Source organism: Parasteatoda tepidariorum, chromosome 3 (genome assembly GCF_982258835.1).
Source record: "Parasteatoda tepidariorum strain Cologne lab strain chromosome 3, Ptep-v5.0, whole genome shotgun sequence".
In the NCBI taxonomy this organism is placed as follows: Eukaryota; Metazoa; Arthropoda; class Arachnida; order Araneae; family Theridiidae; genus Parasteatoda; species Parasteatoda tepidariorum.
The window spans coordinates 37917748-37939452 of NC_141757.1; the positions used below are offsets into that span (position 1 = coordinate 37917748).

At 28.9% G+C, this 21705-nt stretch overlaps 1 protein-coding gene across 1 annotated transcript in view; it reads right to left on the reverse strand.

The window, feature by feature from the left end:
• Nucleotides 1-1639: 1639 nt before the first annotated feature.
• The window catches only part of LOC122270177 (nose resistant to fluoxetine protein 6-like), a 38260-nt gene continuing 18194 nt past the window's right edge, over nt 1640-21705 (reverse strand). Inside the window, exons 10-15 of the mRNA XM_043046602.3 lie at nt 20205-20284; nt 20005-20127; nt 9236-9356; nt 7762-7948; nt 4950-5092; nt 1640-2519 (exon numbers count right to left, since the gene is read on the reverse strand). Coding sequence (XP_042902536.2) covers nt 2274-2519; nt 4950-5092; nt 7762-7948; nt 9236-9356; nt 20005-20127; nt 20205-20284 — 900 coding nt within the window. The 3' untranslated portion in view covers nt 1640-2273. The remainder of the gene's footprint in view (nt 2520-4949; nt 5093-7761; nt 7949-9235; nt 9357-20004; nt 20128-20204; nt 20285-21705) is intronic.

A 21705-nucleotide genomic window follows, 5' to 3' on the forward strand; every position in this document is an offset into this window, starting at 1 on the left:
TAAAGAGAAGGAAAAAACAGGGATAACACGGACAGGTAAAAACATAAACAAACAGATAAAGTCATAAGTTCTTTAAATTAATTATTATTATTTATTTATAATTATTGACAAAGCAGTTAGTGATGATTAGCATTGTTAGTAGTGTTGTATTAGTAAATTGAATCAGAATGAGCCGCAGTAATTCCGCGAAGGATTGGGCCTACCCAAGAAGGTGGAAAAGGGAAATGATGAAAGAGGACATGAGGAGCCAGTCAGGGGGAAAGAAAAGTCAGCAATACGACTCAAACGATGCCGTGAAGATTTTTATGGTAATGGAGAATGGCCTTAGGTCGTCTCCTGCACTTAGGGTCATCTGGGTCGTAATTAGAGGAAGACCATATAAGGGAGTTGGAGTGTCCAGTGGTCTTAAGGAAATACTTAAGAGATCTATTTTTGTATAAGTCAAGAAGGCTAGACGTACAGGTGTCATTACGGATATTTTTGCTCCTGAAATACCAGAGTGAATTTGTGATATTGCGGAGGGTTTTGCAACTACAATCACTTATTAATTTCAAATACATTATAAAGCTTATAACATAATACCATTATACTTTTGAATTTTTATTTTGTTGCTCATAACTGTGATATGAGTATTAAAAGCGGGGTTAAGCTGAAGCATGTTATTGAATTGTGTAAAGACCGCCCTCAAGAGGTGGCAAATGAAAGACCTTTCCATTGAGCGACGCAACCAGATAGTAAGTGCGGCGTCACTGCTGTAGCGAGCATTATTTCTTATAAAGCGAACTGAAGTGGTCCCGATCTTCACATTATAAATGTTGCGACACGAATTTGATAATTGCTTATCTATGTATTCTTCTTCAACAGCTGTATTGAACGAGAACACACGGGCATGTAGAGTCTTAATTTGTTTAGCTTAAATACTCGTTTTTTTTTCTTTAGATGTTTAATAGAGTCTTATTTCTTGAACACAGGATAATTCCAGAATTATATATATATATATATATATATATATATATATATATATATATATATATATATATATATATATATATATATATATATATATATATATATATATATATATATATATGGGAGTTAGTGCAGCATTAGATGAAATAATGACGATAATTTAACAAACATAACAATTTAATAGAATTAAAAAGATAGAAGGATATAACTGTTAACATTGACATGACAGGTGAGAGCTGCCTTCGCGCAGTGGTCACCAATCGCATGTGAATAAGAATTAAATTGTTCTATGGTATAAAGTTAAGAGTTAATTATAAATTCGGGAGTTCCCCTTCGGGACTTACCCATAGGGACTCGCTGGCGCCTCTCGAAATGACAAAGAGGATGATGCAACTATCTTAAAGTATTACGTGATGTTCGCAGCTATTATACTATGGCATTGAAACTCTACATATATATATATATATATATATATATATATATATATATATATATATATATATATATATATATATATATATATATATATATATATATATATATATATATATATATATATATATATATATATATATATATATATATATATATATATATATATATATATATATATATATATATATATATATATATATAATGTTTTAAAAACGTTAAAATGCAAGGAAATTTTATCAGAGTTATTTCCCCACTGCGTAATTCTGAGTAATCTAGTTTGTTTGCATTTTGGTATTTTGAAAATATACTTTCATCATTTGAAACTTCATGCTTTACTCTAGGTTTACTAGAACTTACTTTTTTCTATACTTAAAATTTTAAACTACTATACCAGGTAAAAGAAACTTTGCCGCGAAGAACAACTCTTAAAATGGGAACTGTTAAATTACCAGATACGTTGGACGAATCTGCTGTTGCAGCTTTCTAACTACTACTACTAGTAAACATTAGCAATAAAATTAATCCTTTTTAAAAATAAAATATGTACTCAATCTTTAATTTTTTTTTAATTTACAAAAGTTTATATATTAATGATTTGCATCATTCTTGATTACATACATTTTAATTCATGCTTCACGCGCTTGAACCATTCTAAATTACACTTACTAGTCCATAGGCTTTCATTTTCCCTCACCTAACTCTTCGATTGTATAATAAATGTCAAGCAATAAAAAGTATTTGATATTCATCATAATATTCACAATAAAGTTTAACAAAATATTCACTCTAAAGTTTTACAAAAAAAAGTGTGATATTTCAATTAATATTCAATATATCCACAGATGACATTATAAAAATAGACTATTCTTTCATCTACGGATTCTTGCTTCTGTTTCCGTTATTTCCTTAGGAAAAGACTCTCGTTGTTGAAAGTCAGCAGTACCCATATTTTTTTCAGACATTGCCTGTGGTGTTCCTATTGGGTCATCTGATTTTGTATTTCTTCTGTGTGTAAATAATAGTTTCTCAATAGCCATGAAGGGAGATTCGAACACTAGGCTCAATGCATAGGCACACATAAAAGCTAACACAACGTTAGCCAGATACATGTAAATCTATATTTAAAGAGAAAATTAATACTTAAGTAAATATAAGACAAAAAAGATAAGATAAATTATTGTTGCATTACCTAACCTATAATATGCTAATAAATATTTGATTGTATGCCTGATTTTGCCTTGTCACATTCTCTAAAACTTTTTCAAAGTTGACTTACAGTAGTAATACACTACATAGTATAGTAGTAATACATACACATAGCTTCCAACTTGTTCGGTAGTTAAAAAAAAAATTTACATTGCAGTTTTTTTTAAAAAAAGGAAGAAAACTCTAAAAAATGAGAACGTAAAAAAAATTATTTAACAAAAAAAGTACATTTTATAGCACTTAAAAGCATAACTCTTACATACGGATCTTACCTAGATCTACAAGCGGTAGACTCATAGTAGTAATACACTACATAGTATAGTAATAATACTTATACATAGCTGCCAACTTGTGCGGTAGTTAAGAAAAATTTTACATAGCAGTTTTTGAAGAAAAAGAAAAAAATTCAAGAAAACGAGAAAATGAAATTTTTTAAAAAAAAAGAAAAGAAAAATCTACATTTTCCAGCACTTCGAAGCATGACTCTTACATACGGATCTTACCTAGATCTTACATACGGTTGATTCATAGAAGTAATACACTACATAGTATAGTAATAATTCATATACATAGCTGCTAACTTGTACTGTAGTTAAGAAAAAATTTATATAGTAATTTTAAAAAAAAGGAAGAAAATTCCAAAAAAAAATTTTATTAAAAAATCTATTTTTAAAAGAAAAGAAAAAGCTACATTTTCCAGCACTTTGAAGCATAACTCTTATCTACGGACCTTATCTTGATCTTACATACGGATCTTACCAATATCGTATATACGGATCTTATATTAATCTTATTTATGGATCTTATCTAGATCTTGTATACATATGTTTAAATTAATGATTCGTCATGGTGAAAATGGTGTCATAGCATCAATTTTTTTAAAATGTAAAAATAAAAATTTGTCTTTTAAAATATGAATTTTCCTACCTGTAAGAAAAAAAATTCCTCGGCCGCAATTCAAGTTAGCAGCTTCGGGACTAAAATTCAATTAAATAGAGAGTTTTCTGCTGGCTTCTGCTTTAGCTTTTAAAAAATCACAATTGGATGGTGAAGCATACAAACAAAAAATTTGTTTAGCAATGTTGCTTTTAGTAAACAGCATTGTTCTCTCCTGTCAACACATTTTATTAAAATACTAGCATAATAGCTATTTCCATGGAAATTGTTAGTTCATAATACGTAAGAAAAAGAATTAATGGTACTCTCAACATAAATAGTAGAAATTAGAAATCGCGACTTATTTATCTGCAATAATTTTTAATAAAGGTTGAAAATGGTTATCGACACTTTTGGAAGAATTACAAATAAATGTATGATCATCATCTAAAGAATATCATTAAAATAAAAATGAATTTCGGTTGCTACTCTAAAATCATAATAGACGTTACATGAGGATTGATTGACAAGAAAAGAGGCTAGACTATCACTTGAGATTGCTGAAGAAGAAGAAACATCCTATGGATCAGGTATTGATGCATTATAGTTAGTTTCAAAATTTTATATATTTATGTGGATCACAAAAATTTAACCGAAATTTCTTCGAAAGCATGTTTCTCTTATTTGCTGTCTCTCTAACTCGTACATTTTCAACTGATTTACTTTAAATTTTGGCACCATGTTCTCAATAAATATAACTTTCATTGCAAGAAGAAAATTTTTAATTGGATTGACTGGTTCTGAGTAATCCATGAAAATGTCACTTAATTTCTGTGATTTTTTTGAATTTTTTTCAAAACTCCGTAATTTTGGGGAGAAAAACATTAACTTTAAAAAAAAAAATTACGTGCAAAAAAACCTTCACCACATTCATGTAGTTTTAAAAAATCCAAATATAATCGAATTTGATTAATTTTTTTCAACTTATGAGTAAAAGAATCAAAATAGAATCATAATTGAATGATTTTTTTCACCTTATGAGTACAGCAATTCATGGATAATTTAAAAAATATGTTAAATAAACAATATATTAGATATGCTTTTATGCTTATTTATTGAATATTTGTATTTTTAACAGGATAAACTAACGATAAAAATAAGTACAATAAAATTTCTAAAAATTTTTTTAATTTAAGTTTATCACAATCGTTGCAAAATTCCTTTAAAAAAATCCCCCTTTTTTTTTACAAGTTTCCACTATGCTGTTCCTCCTTTTTTAGGTTCATATCCTTATCTCAAATCTACATCATGAATCTAATCTACGCATTGATTCTTGCAACGATAAATAAAAGTTAAGAGAAAAACCTTAGTTAAACCATGTGTACGCAAAAAATAAAATCTTTATAACATTTCGAAAGGGAAAAATAGAAATATGTTTCATTAGTTCCATATTCTATACGTACCAAAGTTCTGTGATCAGTTCTCATTAAAGTTCTTGAACTACCAATATATATAAATTGTATAAGGGGATGAATTAGGTAAGTCATATAAGTTAACCGACCCAAAGGAACAAATACTTGCCAGCTCAATAGTTTAGTCGCGATACCTGTATAGATAAAAAAAATTAATAGTTATAAATACTTACAGATTAACTGAAATGCATAGATTACTTTGTGTATAAATGATCAGGTCATGTTTCAAATTAAAAGCTATAACTTTTCGCCAATGAATCAATAACAGTTCTAGAGTTTTTAATGTCGAAAATAACTTTACTACTTATATGTTCAATTGTTTTATATTATAGCAAAATATAAAACATCTTTCCAGCATTTTTTTACCCATTAGCAAAATGGGTTTGGATTTCATGGCGTCCTCCCTTTTCAACTACAATAATCAAGAGTAATAGTAAACAGTGCGCATGCGTTGCTATGGCGACCATATGCTTTTTGTTTTTTTGTTTGTTTTTTTTTAGAATTCTTTTTTTCACTTTTAATTTTGTTATGCATTAAGTTGGTGAGTTTATTTTTGAGATATGGGACCAGAGAGATCCCAATAATTTTTCTTGAGTTGCGAATAAAAGAGAATTTCATCATCTGAACTATATTCTTCTTTTTATTGTTTTAATTAAGAATGAGAAATTTTAACCTACGGTTCAAACTGAATCGTTTTCGGTACTAATTTAGGTGAATATCACAAATAAAGAGGGTCCAAACTTATTGACACGGTCCCAAAAATTAGAGTTGAAGCAGGAAAAAAGCGATGCCAAGGCCTAAACTTACCGAGGCTGAAAAAGCCAATGCAAAAGAGCGTAGACGGGAATTCCTTAAGTGTTACAAACAAACGGAAAAACGAAAGGATTCCATTCGCAAACGCAAGCATGAAGCCCGTTCCTCACAAAGTACTAAAGTGGTTGAGAGAATTGAACCCTACCGAAGACCGAATGGTGACTCTCCGGACCCCTTTCATGCAAATACGAGAACTGGGAGTTGATCACCAGTTAGAGATAAAAAGATCCATTGTCAACGTACCCAATAACTTGCACAAGACCGTAGACTGACTTCCACGCAATATAAATGATTCATTCACTATTCAAATAAAATTGAAAAAGAGCCTAGCTTTCAAATTATACTTCATGTTTGAACTTATGAATCCGAAACGGGTGTATGATACAGCTTACAATCTTCATCAAACACAATTGTACCAAGCCGAAAATGTTAAAATTGATCTCGGTTGGCTGTTCAATGTCTATTCAGTCATCAAAAGAATTTACACAGAATGAGTTTGAGCTGCATTTAAATATGTCTGCGAAATTGTGTACCGAGAAGTTCATGATTAACAGTTAGAGATGTCCAAGATGAAAACACAATAAAGTTTCTTCACCAAAAAGAATTAGACAGCAAACATTTTGCCAATGGGTAACCTGTGATCACAATTTTCTTCATTTTATAGTGAGCGTATTTTATCTTATTCTGTTTATAATTACGAGAATAATAAGGGTAATTTTCTACTTTCATCAATATTCTTTCGCGATAAACATTATTCACCATTTATTATCTATGTTTTATACTACATAACTCAATTTTTTGTCTTGATGATGCTCCTCATGTTTCAAAATATCTAGACCTTTGATGCCATAACTTTAAATAAACTAGCTTGTATCAATTTATGCATATTTTATGCTAAGCATAGTTGCTGTTCTATGTTTTCAATTGAAAAATACAGAAAGATTCTTAAGAAGTTGCTAATTTCTATCGACAGTAGCCTCAAATCATGAAAATTATTACATGCATAAAAGAGTGAAGTCATGGGGCCTAGTGAGGTCATGGGGCTTATATTGACAGCCGAAATGTTTTTGAAATCCTCCTTTAAGCTCTTTATCAATTGATTAAAAATAAATAACTCAATAGTGACTATAAAAATATGTAATAAGTATTTTCATTTATTACACAATATAGCAGCCAGAAAAGTAAATAAAGCTTGTTATCGTCGTCAAGCACAAATTTTCAGCAAAAATATAAGCATGCCAGAAATTGCTAAAATTTTGATTAATGGTAAATTCCTTTTAGAAAAAGATATATCGTTTATTTCTTACTCGTAGCAATGAGAAAACGATTGAAACCTTTTAACCCTTTCTAAGGGCGTGGTAAGTATACTTACCACTAATTTTTAAAGTCCGTGTTAACTTTTCTACCACTTTTAATTTAGGTTTCGATCTGTTAATAACTTCAGCTTCCTTGAAGTGCGTTTAAATAAAATTGGCAACCAGTTTTAAGTATAAGAAAACGTATAAAAGTTATAAAATGCATAATTCTTTCTGAAGTTTGTACAATTCATTTTATAAATAAAGAAAAATAAGAGTCAAAATAAAAGTACCTAATGGGTCGTGGTAAATATACTTACAACCAAAAAAATGGTCTTACTGTTTAAATAAATTTTTTATAAGGTAAATTAGTTTTTCTTTTCTCATATCAATTACTATTCTTATACTAATTTCATTAGCAAAAATTCTTTAATTTACCTACTTTAATTTATTACTAGAAATAAATGGCCCACTAAAGAGTTAAGTGATTCAACACAGAGCTGTAAATTTGAGCATTATCTAGTCGGAAAGTCAATGGAATTTTGATTGACTGTAACACCGTGGCAAATTAAGTATTTCAGCTAGCTCGAAAATGGTCGAAAATACAATTAATAAAAGCTGTGTAATAGTGTTGAATTTTATTACATATGAAAAATTAAACTACTCAAAGTATTTACAAATAATGCTTAACAAACCTCCATTTCCTGTCATGCACGAAATTGTCACCCAAGCTAGAGCAAGAGACCAAATTAACTTGTTGGCACATGTGTAAAGGGTAGATATCAACAGACTAGGAACTTTGCCTTGATTCCATTCATAGACACCATATAGAACAGTTAAAGCAAGAACAAAAGATGTAATCCATCCACATAAATTAATTATCTAAAAATAACAATTATTATTACTTATTTATCTAGGCTTTAACTCATGTTAGATAATTCAAGGATAGAAATTTCATAAAATGCGGTATTATTTTCATTGAAATGTGTTTAAAATACATTAGTTAAGACATAAAATAAGTTTCGCGCATGAAAAATAATATTTTATTTAAGACATAAAGTGGTGCGTTTACGCATTATTGGCCAGATCAATGAACAATTCATTTAGTTTAACAGTTATATTTCTAATGGAAACATTCGAAGCATTATGGATGCAAATGGACTTTGCATTTGATAAATAATTAAATTTTGTGGTTTTTGAGGGCTTTACTTTTTCATGCTCACTTATTGTATCCGATTCTATTAGTCCGTGTTTCTTTTGGTAGAGCTTCGGATGATGGGCGACTTTATAAGGATAGGTAACTTATAATGTACTTTCACCATATAGATTATTTATGGACTCAGATTTTAGTTGTAGCTATCGAGACAAGCTTGCTCCAACTTTTATAACAACTTACCTGAATCTTTTTTGAAATGCAAATCTATAACAGTTGTAATACATTTTTTGGAAAAGTCTCCAGTGTGCAATGTGTTAAGCACAAATAAATAAGTTCATTAAGTCGATCATTGCCTCTTTATTATACCTGGGTTCCCAAAAGTCTTATAAGTCTTATAAAGTGACAACAACAGACACGTCACTAAACACGTCTTAAAACAACAGACACGTCACTAGTTTAATACATTTATGACCACAATCACGTATCATATAGAAGTGAGAATTCCAAGTAGTCAAATCTCAAAACTTTAAAGAGTATTTCTAATCTCAGAAAATTTTCTTTTACTGTAAAATATGAATCAAACATAGAGAACACTGCTAAGGAAGAACGCGTGCATCTAAATCATAAAACAACCTGATTAGCTTCGCAAATTCACCTTAAAATTCCAGTTCGCACTTTTAAATTATCGAGAAAAAATCCCGAATTATTAGGGCAGTACGACACCTAAGCTTTATGTTCAAATTTTTCATAAAATACAAGTTTTATATACATAAATGTACCAACTGTTGATATGTTCATTTGAAAAACGGCTGGCTGTATTTCGTTTAATGGCAGTTAAATACCCACACCTCTTATTGTGGCTTACAAGCATTTGATGATTGTAAAGTATTGCATGATATCGTTTCTTATCTCTTACTCAATTTTCTTCAAATCATTCTATTTACAAAACTGCTATTGTTCAGTTGCCGTTAAAAACATATAAATATTTGAAAGTGAAAGAAAAAAAATTTTACCTTTGGAATGCGAAGTTCGGGTTTTGAAGCAATAATGTAGCCGACTGTTAGCCCTACACAGTATGTAGAACAATGTAGATACGTCCGGAAGTATCCGTTGTCAACATAATAATCAATGTCCCTGAAACATTTCTCCATATAACATTAAAAATGTAATGGCGGCAATTTCATCTTAAGTTTAAGAACTCTTAAGTTTAAACGCAAATATTTATTAGATTCACTAACATTTTTGATTGGTTGGAATGAGTTCAGACATTTTGTATTCTCGTTCCTTTTCTGTTGGTTTTGAAATGTTTCCAGAAAGTGGCATGATATAAATCTAAACAATTTAACCTATTCTAACTCAATGTATTTTGACTAAGCACGGCCTGAATATTGTTTTAAAGTGGTTGCCGAATTTTAAAAACTATGCATGCTTTGAAGTATAAATATTTGCAAAAAAATTACATTTTCAGAGATCCCAACTGCTCCGGACAAGCCATAATAATTAAATAAACGGTAAATAACTACACAGTAAATTTTGGAAGTACTATCAGACTATTTTTGCTTGCTTCTTAAAAGGTACAGCAAGTCGTAAGTACTAGAAAGTGGTGAATTATGTAAACCTACGAATTATTTAGAAATAGTGGTGGATAAAAATCTGCTAAATTGAATTTATGAAACCAGCATCTCTGCATTTTGTTTATCTTGAAGTAGAAACTTCAAAACTGTTTTTACAAAACTAAATTGGAAGTTAACTTTATAAAATTTTAAGCAGTCTTGAGAAAAAGTTCGTCAACACATTTTCATTTTTTTAGCTCTAGGTAATCTGTATTTGGTGAAGTACACTAATGTGTATTTCGTAACTGAAGGGGTTAAACAAGCATATTACGACCAGGACAACCAACTATTTTCTCAACGCGTAATCAGCAGATGAACTTTGCCATTAATTAATGTAACTTTCATATAATAACGATCTCGTTCCCTAAATGGAACATAGCAAAACAAAAATTTCTATCTTTTTCCTTTTTTTCTTTAATTTTAAAAATTGTCGGCATTTTCTTGGGACACTCAGAATAATTACCTTCACTTGTGCAGATTTTTTTTTAAAAACACTACAAATAAATATTATTTACAAGTTATTCTTTTAAAAGATAGTCATAACAGTAGTTGGGAAAAAAAACCAATCAAATGATATGTCCATTTTCTCCATTGAGCTATGCTTAAAATTAAAAAACAATTGTGGAATTTTTTTTCTAATGGCACGCAATTAAAGGCTGGAGCTTTTTAGAATTTTTAGTAATTTTCCCGACAAAAAGCCTCATCTATAACAAAGGGGATTTACATATGAACTTTGAAACATTTATACGTAGAGGTGCGAAAAGTAATATTTCAAACCATATTTCCGAAACAAATAATAATACATTAAAAACAAATTGATTTTCCACAAGGAGGCTTAAAGTACATATCTCAAAACGGAAAAGAGTAAAATCATTTCATTACAGTTTGCTTTCAGGAAGATTAAAATATTCTTGGCTGTCAACATTTTCGTTTCTATACCTTGTTTCAAGTTACATAGAATTTTATTTCAGTTAGAACTAAAAGGTACTTTAATAAAGAACTAAAAGGTACTTTGTTATTTAATAATTTTTTTTATTTAATAAGTTATTTAAATCACAAGCAGTATGGATAGTTGGGTGTTATATTCTCGGGAACTCACCGCTTCACAACTTATTTTCTGAAATTATTATTTATGTAGTAGATGATGAAAACATTTTTTTTATTCTACTTACATATTTTTCTTATGTGGCACCATAAACTCGTGTATTTCTCTACCTATTGGCAACACTATAGCTACTATTCATTTTGTTATGTTGTCTTAAGTAACAATTTAAGTAGTTAAAAAATTAGTTTTTTGTTAAGTAATTATTTAGATTCATTTTGTTAAGTTGTCTTAAGTAAAGATTTAAGTATTGTTTAATAGTTAGTGACATTTTAAGTATTTATTTAGAATAATTTTGCATTTTTATATAAATAAAAACTTATTTACGAAGTAATTATTTAGATTGATTTTTGATCCCTTCTGAAATGACTGTAGAAATTTTAAGCATAAACGGGCCATGGTGCCGCATACTCTCTTACCAATTGTTGATGACGTAGCTAACCTTTTTCGAGCAAAAAACCATATGTATGTTATACGATACTCAAATTAAAGCTTGAAAATTGCTTCAAAAGTAATTGAGAAAGTAGAACAGCACGTAATAGAGCATTAGGATGAGTTTTCCACCTTATCTCAAGACAGAGAGGGAATTAATACTTCTGTTGCCTACTTTGCTGAAATCTCACGAACTCATACTTAAGGTGAGTTTTATATTTTAATTTCTGCCTGACAAAAAATTGAAATCAAAGTACTTCAATCAAATCATGAAATGACTTCAATGAAATCAAGGTAAAAAAAAATTTAGTTAATATAATTGTTTAAAACTATTTAAGGTGTTAGCATTGCAGGAGGGGTTGATGAATTAGGATATTTAAATACAGTTGTGCAGTACATCCAGTTTAGTTATCATTAAAATTTATTGTACGAGATATTTTTGGAAGGTGACCAAGCTGGTTGCCAAAAGCGGTCAGTGATTTAATAAACCAAGAATTTTAATTAATTTATACATTCAAAAAAAATGTCTCATAAACCGGAGCTAGTTGACGTCTTTGAAAAGGTACATTAAAATACACTGTCCAAATTTGAGATTTGTGTGAACTATCTTTTCCAGTGGTAGTGAACTGATACATAAATTGTTATCGCAAATACAGGGTTATTCATATTTCCCTCCGTCTGTAAACGTCATTTTTCTTTACTACAACTAGCTTCAGTGGTACATGTTACTGCCATCTACCGGCAACTACTTAAATTAAAACTTGAATACTTTCGTAATAATTTCATATGTTCTTTTTTGCACTATTCGTCTTCGTTTTTTTACTATAACGCTTCGAAACCCCGGAGGGAATTATGAATAACTCTGTATAATTTATTTATAGCTTCTACCAGAGATTTTAACCCTCCTGGCGTCAAGCCCGTTATATTACGGGCTTCATTTCCTTGCTAAAAGCGGCTTGCCCGTGTTTTCACGGGTTCACGATCTGCCTCTGGAGCGGCGAACCCGTCTTTTTCTCCTCTAGAATATTTCCTTCCCCCTCAACCTCCTACTGCTCACAAATTGAGAGGCGTATAAGCTGTCATCGTAAATCACTCTCTGTGCTATAGTATTTCTGTTTGAATAGATGTGAATATTTTGCATTCTTTTTGATTTTTGAACCCCCACTCAAACTAAAAGTTTACCTTTAATAAACAGGTTATTTTTTTTTGTTCAACTTATTCGATAGATTTAATTTTATTCAATATTTATTGCTTAATTTATTATACTAAATCTTTAAATGTTTTAAATCGTTTTGTATTTTTAAATTTCAAATAATTTTCGAAAATTCATTTAATTTTAGTGTAAATTGCAGCAAATTATTTCTTCTCTAAATAATAATGTAATATTTAATGAACTAATTTATGAATTTTTAATATTTCCAATTTTCTATAATATTTAACTAATTTAGTTAAAGTAATTAATTGTTTTTTAAAAAAATTTTTTTTTTTTTTTGCTTACAAAATATATTTCAAAACAATTCTTGCAATTGAAGTTAACTCTAAAAGCATTCTCTCCTCTTCATGAAATGTTCTGGACTTTCTCAGCGTTTGTCTAAAATCCCATCACCTATGACACTAGTTTTATTTGTACTTTAGTTTAATGATATTGAAACATTTTCATGGATAGAGAGGAAATCGAAATTCTTTTCATTTGGAAATACGTTTTATTAAATTAGTAAAATTACAAGCTGTTAAAACTCCAAATAACTAAGTGAGTTTCAATATACCAAATATTTTTTTTTCATCCAAGCAAATAATCAAATGAATTGTAAATTTTTATGTCACTCACATTACGATATACATTTTAAAGAAAACGATTTATAGCTTGTTTTAGTAAAAACAAATAAGTTTAATAATAAATTTAAATTTTCTTAATAAATTATATTAAAAAAAATTACAAGCTGTTAAAACTCCAAATAACTAAGTGAGTTTTAATATACCAAATATTTTTTTTCCATCCCCACAAATAATCAAATGAATTGTAAATTTTTTGGTCACTCACATTACGATATACATTTTAAAGAAAACGATTTATAGCTTGTTTTAGTAAAAACAAATAAGTTTAATATTAAATTTTCTTAATAAATTATATAAAAAAAAATTACAAGTTGTTAAAACTCCAAATAACTAAGTGAGTTTTAATATACCAAATATTTTTTTTTTCATCCAAGCAAATAATCAAATGAATTGTAAATTTTTATGTCACTCACATTACGATATACATTTTAAAGAAAACGATTTATAGCTTGTTTCAGTAAAAACAACTAAGTTTAATAATAAATTTAAATTTTCTTAATAAATTATGTAAAAAAAAATTACAAGTTGTTAAAACTTCAAATAACTAAGTGAGTTTTAATATACCAAACATTTTTTTCCATCCTTGCAAATAATCAAATAAATTTTAAATTTTTTATGTCACTCACATTACGATATACATTTTAAACAATCCGAAATTTGAAAGTTGTTGATAACGAGGGTGAATACAGTGTTGATTAAAAATAAAATCTTGGTAACAAATACCAACTGCACCGAAATGACCTTACTTTCCACTCCCCCTAATATTCCATTAATTTAACACAATCAAATTAAGTATTACAGTACTGTCATTCGTACTAGAATATTCATCTATTGACGGTCTAAATACAAAAGTAAATGATACTTCTAGTTACGTGATGATCTTGTTAAGTTATTGAAATCGTTTTTAGAAGTTTCATTTGAAATGAGCAATAAACAAGCTTTATTGTGATGAAAATATAATCTAGACTCCGCTTATAAGTGTTCGGATGAAGTGAGTTTCGCCTATCGCTTTCTTTTCTATTTATGATCAAAAATACTATGAAAGATGATCTAAAAGAAATGGACGTACTGTAATAAGCAGAACGTGTTGCATTAAGTTAGCGAAATGTGAAATGCAGAGAAGATTTGTCACTGTATTTTCTGCGATTCTTTTCGAGAAATTCTCGACTGCAAGAAAATAATAAAACTTAAAATAAGAGCTTCAATAAATTTAGGATGAATAATAATAATATTTGGGAATAAATATGAAAGACATGATGTTTTTTTTTTCATTCTTAGGAATTGTATATCTTTGAATTCATAAATGACGGTGTAATTTATTTTATAAGGCATAATGCAACCTCTTATATGTTTTTTTTTTAAGTGATAACAAGTTCTTGCGCCCTACCATAATCTCAAGTATATCCATAACCCACAAGCTCCTTAAATACGTTGCTAATTACTATAAATAAAATATTCTTAAAGTGTTACTCTTATAAATAGTAAATATAGTGGACAGGGAGGCAAGTTTTATTACACGAAATATTTCTTAGCACATATAATTTGAAACCATAGAGTAATACGTATAATACTTTTTTCTTTAAAAAATGTAATTTTAAAAAAAAAAATGTTATTGCAACTTTTCATTAGTTGATATGTTACAAAAGTAGTGCAATAAGTTTTTATTTTTTTGCAAATTTGAAGCTAAAGATCCCGAAAACTTTATTCCTAAATTTGATCTGCTTAAATGTATTAGTAATAATTTAAAAATAAAAAAGAAAATTAGATGAAAGATAAAATTATACTGATAACCTCGTTAGAAATACAAAATATAGCAACTTCATTAAAATTCATTTATATATAGCTTACTTTATTCTATTAAATAGTATTTATAAAATACAAACGAAGTTATGCAATAAAATATTTATTTAAATGAGAAAATGTTAAACAGGTTAATGTTAATTAAAATATCAGTTGTATTATGTTTTAAACATGTGTAAAAATTACAAATTCTCAATTGTATGATATACTTCAAAACAAGGTACAACACACAAAGTGACATTGCACTGTTTACATTGAAATCGAGATTCTTTCCTAACTCGTTGTCCTTTTGAGTCAATATTTTTACTCCGCCACCCCCCTAGAAAAGAAATCCTACCCTTATCTATTCTGAATAGAAGGAGTGACTAGTTCGATGACGTTCGACTTAAAAACCTGAATTTGCAATCCCATAGCTCATTTCCTATTATACGTCAGTCATTTCCTATCTCTTGACTTTGAAGAGGGATGAAAGAATGGAATTCGGGGGAAAGCAATATTTATATTGTAATAGATTTTTATACTTATACACATAAGTTTTTTTCAATTTTTTTTCCAGCTAAGTTAGGTTCTATAAAGAAATAAAAAAAGCAAACATATCCTACTTATAAAAATTAAATATAGACTAATGAATATAAGAATATAAAGTAATGAATATATAAACTAACGAATGAAAATATAAAATCCCATATTCATTCTATTTACCATTTCCAATTTTGAAAATATCTTCCTTTTTTTTGTGTAATTCTTTTCTATGTCATTTAATTGCCATACAAAAGGTGTGCACCTTGAATAATGCATAATCGAAGTACTTTTTTATGACAAAGTATTTTTATGTCATGTTTACAGGTTGTAATTATTGTCAGTTTTTTTCACAGAAAAAGAAAAGCAGAGCAACGATTTTTTTCCGATTTTGCATGCACTGTATTCTATTCTATAGGCGGAAAAAATTAGTGTTGTCAGCTAGAAGTATAGTTATTTACCTTTGAGTCTGAGACAATATTTCTAAATGGTGTCTCAGAAACATATTTGGAATAACTGATTCTATAGGTCATCATGGTGCAAAGAGTTAATTTTTTTCATGAAAAAAATTTAATTGATATTTATTATACTAAATCAATACAACCAAAAATCTTTAAAAATATGTTTATTTTTGTATATTTAAATTCTGTTACTGTGACGTACTTTTTTTACAATATATATTGTTTGATTTATATTGTAAAAATCATTCACACGAAATTAAAGCAGTAGACAAAATAGCAAAGAATCAATGTATTAATTCTTGAAATCAAGGATGGCGCCAGACTCTGCCCGACAAGGGGTCAAGTCTCCCCCGACTGGGGGGCTCAAACAAATTCAAAATATTTAAATTAATTATACTTTACATTTTTTTCAAGTGTGTTTCTAAGAATCTAAAATCAGTAATATTGATACCCATAATGTGCAGATTCCTTTTAATGTAAATTTAAATCTAATTTTTTTTTTCTGTTATCGATATATTTTGTACTGTATGGTGCAATTTATCATACATTGTAATCGTAAAAATTACTTCTGTAATGAAGAATAGTTGTAGCAGTAACCGCTGTTTCAAAAAAATTCGACACTTCTTACTCTCATAAAGCAAAAATTATTCGATAATAAAAATCAGAAATTTCATGCACATTTAACAAAACATTTAAAGAATATTTTAATATAAAATGTTATTTTTATATGCATCGATTGACTTTTGACTCATTTAAATGTTTTGCAAATAAAGTTTTAAGTACATTTTTTGCATCCACGTATTCTATCTAAATATATCATGCCCCGTTTCGAAGGAACTTCGAAATGGTTATGCCCATAAAATTGCAAAATTTCTATTTTTTTTAATTGCTACACTGTATAATTTTACGGACAAAAAAAGGGCTATTTTAATCAGGGGACTCGATGCTAATATATATTGTAAATAAATACAAAGATACTTCGAAAATTTCTCCTTGCGATTCCCTTTTCTTTTCAAAGATGCTTTTAAAGTGAACATCTATGTCCGGCAAAATGCTAATTTCTCTATTTGAGAAAAAGAGTAAGTCCATCGGCTGAAAATATAAGATTCAAACAATATAGCTGAAATTTGTAATTATTTTTAAATTTACAAATTTTAAATTTGCTTCCGAGAAACGAATATTAACTAACTTACATTTTTAAAAAAATTGCAACACATGGCTGCTGTTTGTCTGCCTATGTTTTCGTTTCACTGCAAAGCTGAAAGCACACTTTCTACCAAGATTTCTGTTTCGCCCTGCAAAAGCGTTTTACATATTGGCATATGCCTGCAACGAATAACCTTTCACACAGTCAATTGATTATTGTTTACCACATGTCAACGCGAAACATTCTTTCCTCTACGATTTAAATTTGTTTTTGCTTTCATAGTTACGAATTTTAAGTCACAAGAAATGGACACTAAAAATTAAGAAGTTAGGGGACCAAATTTCGAAAAAAAAAAAATTATTTTTATTTTTCAGGACTTATTTGACCGATTTTGCTTTCTGATTGAATCGAAAAAATTTTCATACAATTGTTAAAATTCGTTTTTCCAAAGGTAATTCCATGCAAAAAATATAGTTTTAAATAGTTATAAAATATTTAATATATTTATAATATGCGTTGAAAAATTCTGAATCACGATTTTTGAAATTCCCGTGCAGTAAATGGCGACTGATGCACGTTAAATCTATCGAGTCGCAAAGCCCCCCATGTTCCCATAACAAATAAACAACACTGGGGGTACTTATCCAGGAGTTTCCTGGTCTTCTGGATTGGTTCAAAATTACAAGGCTACGGAGTTGAAATTGGGTCGGTTGTTCAACGACGGATAAAATAAAATAGCAAGATCTACAAACCTGAAACTATAGACAAACTTGTATGTTTATCCAGATCAGAATGCGTTTTTCTGTTTATTTTCGTAACTTAAAATATGGTATTGATTCTTTGTACGTGAAAATATGATTAAATCAAAAGTTAATCAAGGTGTTCCCTTTTTCCATTTCATGCACTGTACATAAAATAAGTCAATGAGAATCTGTTAGGTTGATTAATATATATTTTAGGATATTGAATATGAACAGTTTAATTGTTTTTCTGACTCAATCAACAATCTTTTTACTACTAAGAAAATGATAAAAAAGATAATAAATAAAAAATATTTTGTTATTGTTTTTTTTCCGACTGCATATTTATTGCGTTGATTAAAATATAAACCTTGAATCCGAATAAGTAAATGATTTTCCTCAATTAATAGTATTTTTAAAAAAAAAAGATTAAAAAATTAAATTTTTTTTATTTTTTTCTTATACTTTCATTTTGCTTGAAAATTTCAAAAAGAAATTATGTGATCATATAAACCATTGATAAACACATTACATAAAAAAGAATTCGCAAAGAAGAGGACCTGTGTATCCCCTTCTTAGTTCTCCAGAAGAAAGAATAGCAGTTTGAAAGATAAGTTTCCAAGAAAATGAAGATGTGTCTGTGGGAAAGGATTTCTATGGGACTTCGAAAAGTCTTCAATTTCACCTATGTCTAATCGCATCCAGTCTCTAGTTTGACAATGTACAGGTAAAGTTATGGGTAGTGCAGTGAAACTATAATTACATAGAATTTACAATATATTTTACTAATTTTTGTTACTAATTAAGAACAAATAGATAAAAAGTCAACTACAAATTTTTTTTATTAGGCATTTGTAAAAGAATTTTTGACATAATTTAGAAAAAAATGTGACCAGACTATTTTCCGGACGAGACTTTAAAATTTTCCCGTGGGAGGGGAGGGGGCATGGCCGACAGGGGAGCAATTCCCCCTCCCCTGATCCCGCCTTTGCTTGAAAAAATATTCTTGCAATGATTCTTGTACTGATATTTATTCCTTGCATGCGAAATTTAATAAGATTTTGATATGTTTTCATTCTTAATATTATTTTTACTATGAAAAAATGTAATGAAAAATGCAGTTTTGCTTAATAACTACTAGTGTAAATAGAAATTCATATTTTTTGAAGTTTTATAAATCTCTATTAGAATACCTAACGATTTTTACTCAATCGCGTAAACGATGAATTAAAAATGGATATTTCGTTTTGAAACAGAGCTTAACAAAAGCTTTTTCTCCCTCTCAAAGAAAAAGAGCCATTATACATGAAAATATAATATCCACTGAATTGACGTTATATTTCGCATCTATAGTACTATTATATAAGTACTATATAAGTACTATAAATTATTTTTTAAATTCAAAGATATCATTAATGTGGATTAAAAAGGTAAATATGATTTGTTATTAACACGTATATCAACGAAATTGTTCTCATCCTACATGAACTTAGAACTGAAGTAAATTAAAAAGGATGCGCATTTTTTTTTAAAACTTGGCAATTGTATCTGGGAAATAACAGAAGTCAAAAGAGCTAGGAAGGAAAAAATATCAGTAGAAAGAACCTATTCAGTACCATCACAGGGGATATTGATAACAACCTTTGATGTTATATATCAACGTTATCATAGTCAAAGTTCAAAGGACAAGAAAAAGTGTAATTTAACCTAAAAGCAATAATCTTATCAGTAAAAATGTCTTCTTCATTGCTTGATATTTCAGAGGAAAGTGCAATGTTGACCACAGTTCAAAAATGACTTTCGAAAAAGTGAATCACATACGCGATTCATCCATCAAACTGTCATGACCCACCTGGACCTCCTAGACCGATAATCACCCCTTTTAACCACAAATTGAAGTGGAAAGGGGAAAGCATACCTTTTGTCCGACCCTCGACACTTTTCGTGGCATCTTTCTAAAATATGTCTGCCGCTTGTAGTAAGAAACTAAGAGAGAGGGGAAACGCCAGGAGGGTTAAGCATAACCATTTGTTGTATCTCTAAAATTAAAAACATTTTATGAATAATACTTGTTGATTTTCTAATAACACTCTATAATTCTATATGGAAAAAAATATACAAACAGTACTTACTCTGGATGATTGTAAACGTATATCGCAGTAGGAGGCAGTCTATAGTAGACATTATTAACAGCTGTAATGATTATGCCGCAAACAAGAATCACTCCATTGAGCACAAAAGCAAGCAGAGGATGTCTAAGTAATTACAAATAGTGAATAAGAAATTAAAATTTATTTAATTTTATTAAGGGATTGTTGGCGGACATACGTACTTTTTAAGAGGAATAAGAACAACTAAGCTTAACATATACAGGTGCGTGTCAACTGGGATATACCAATGCCACGGTAGACACTGGAATATAAAATTAATATAGTTTTAGCACTTCTTTGATCATAATATAAAAAGTTTACTTATTTTTTAAATCAGTTCAATGTTTCAGATTTAAATATATATGTAACTATTCATCTATAAAAACAAACACCGAAAAACTAAACTATTATACTTTATAACCTATGAAAGGATATGATCCTCTTAATAAAAATAGTTGCAAAATAATATAACCTAAAAATAGATACAAAATAAAACAACACTTACACGGAAAAGAATACAAAACATTTAAAATAGATCACATCGGGACAACTCAAATTCGGAATTGAAATACGACTGATGACAAATAGGGTTTGCAAAAATAGGGTAAATTTTTCTTATTCACATTAGATGGCATTCGGTAAAAATATAGCTGCCAACTGACCCGCATTCTGCGCAAGATTTTATGTTTATATTCAAAGTAATATTAAGATTAAAGCTTTTGTAATAAATTATTTGATAGTTAAATTTGATTTAGAATTCTTTATAGTCCCTACAAAACTTTTACATTCATGTTTGTCCTATTTTAACAAATTTAATTTAATATACTTTTAACTACTACTACTTTTAACTATTGCAACTTAAACATGCATGACGACAGCTCAGAGATGGCAAAGGTGACTAAAATTATAAGAAGTGATAGAAACACACTTCATCTTTATTTATTTAATTATTGAATCGTAACCACAATCATGACTTACGACTTACATTGTCTACTAATCATATTTAAAGCGAAAACATTCTTTGCAGAAATTCTGAACAGTAAACTGAAAGAAATATGCTACAAAGAAAGTTGAAAATGTAACTTTCGTTTAAAAGATTATCGCAATTCATTATTCACCAGTATTTTACATTTTTAGTTGCCTGTATTTTAATTATGATTGTGTCTAGTGTCCTTTTAACAATATCAGTCACCCCAGAGACTCTGTATACAAACTGCTTATATTTTTTAATTTTATTGTAATTTCACGATGAATGGGATATGGTCTTCTGCGCGGCCCAGGTGCCCAGCTTTTGTTAAATAAAGTAAGTAAAGTAGTGTCCTTTTAAATGGCAGTTGCTGTTTTGATAAAGAAAAAAGTAATAAAACTAGTGTTTAATTGCTAGGATTAATTTTCGAAACAAGGTAGATTTGATTTCACAATATAGTAATATAAACCTTTATAATAGGATATGAAATTAGTAACATTACATAAGTTTTTTGGTGGTAATCAACAGAAGAAATATCCATTTGGTATAAACAAGTATGTGCTATCACTTTTTCTGTGAACAATTTTTTATGTGTAGACCGCTTTTTGTGCCTGGGCATAAATGGAGTCAAATATTGTTTCGCTACCACTTTATGTACCGTGAGGAGGAAAAACTCATGGGCTGACATCTATGCATACTATTCTAAGTATGTTCTC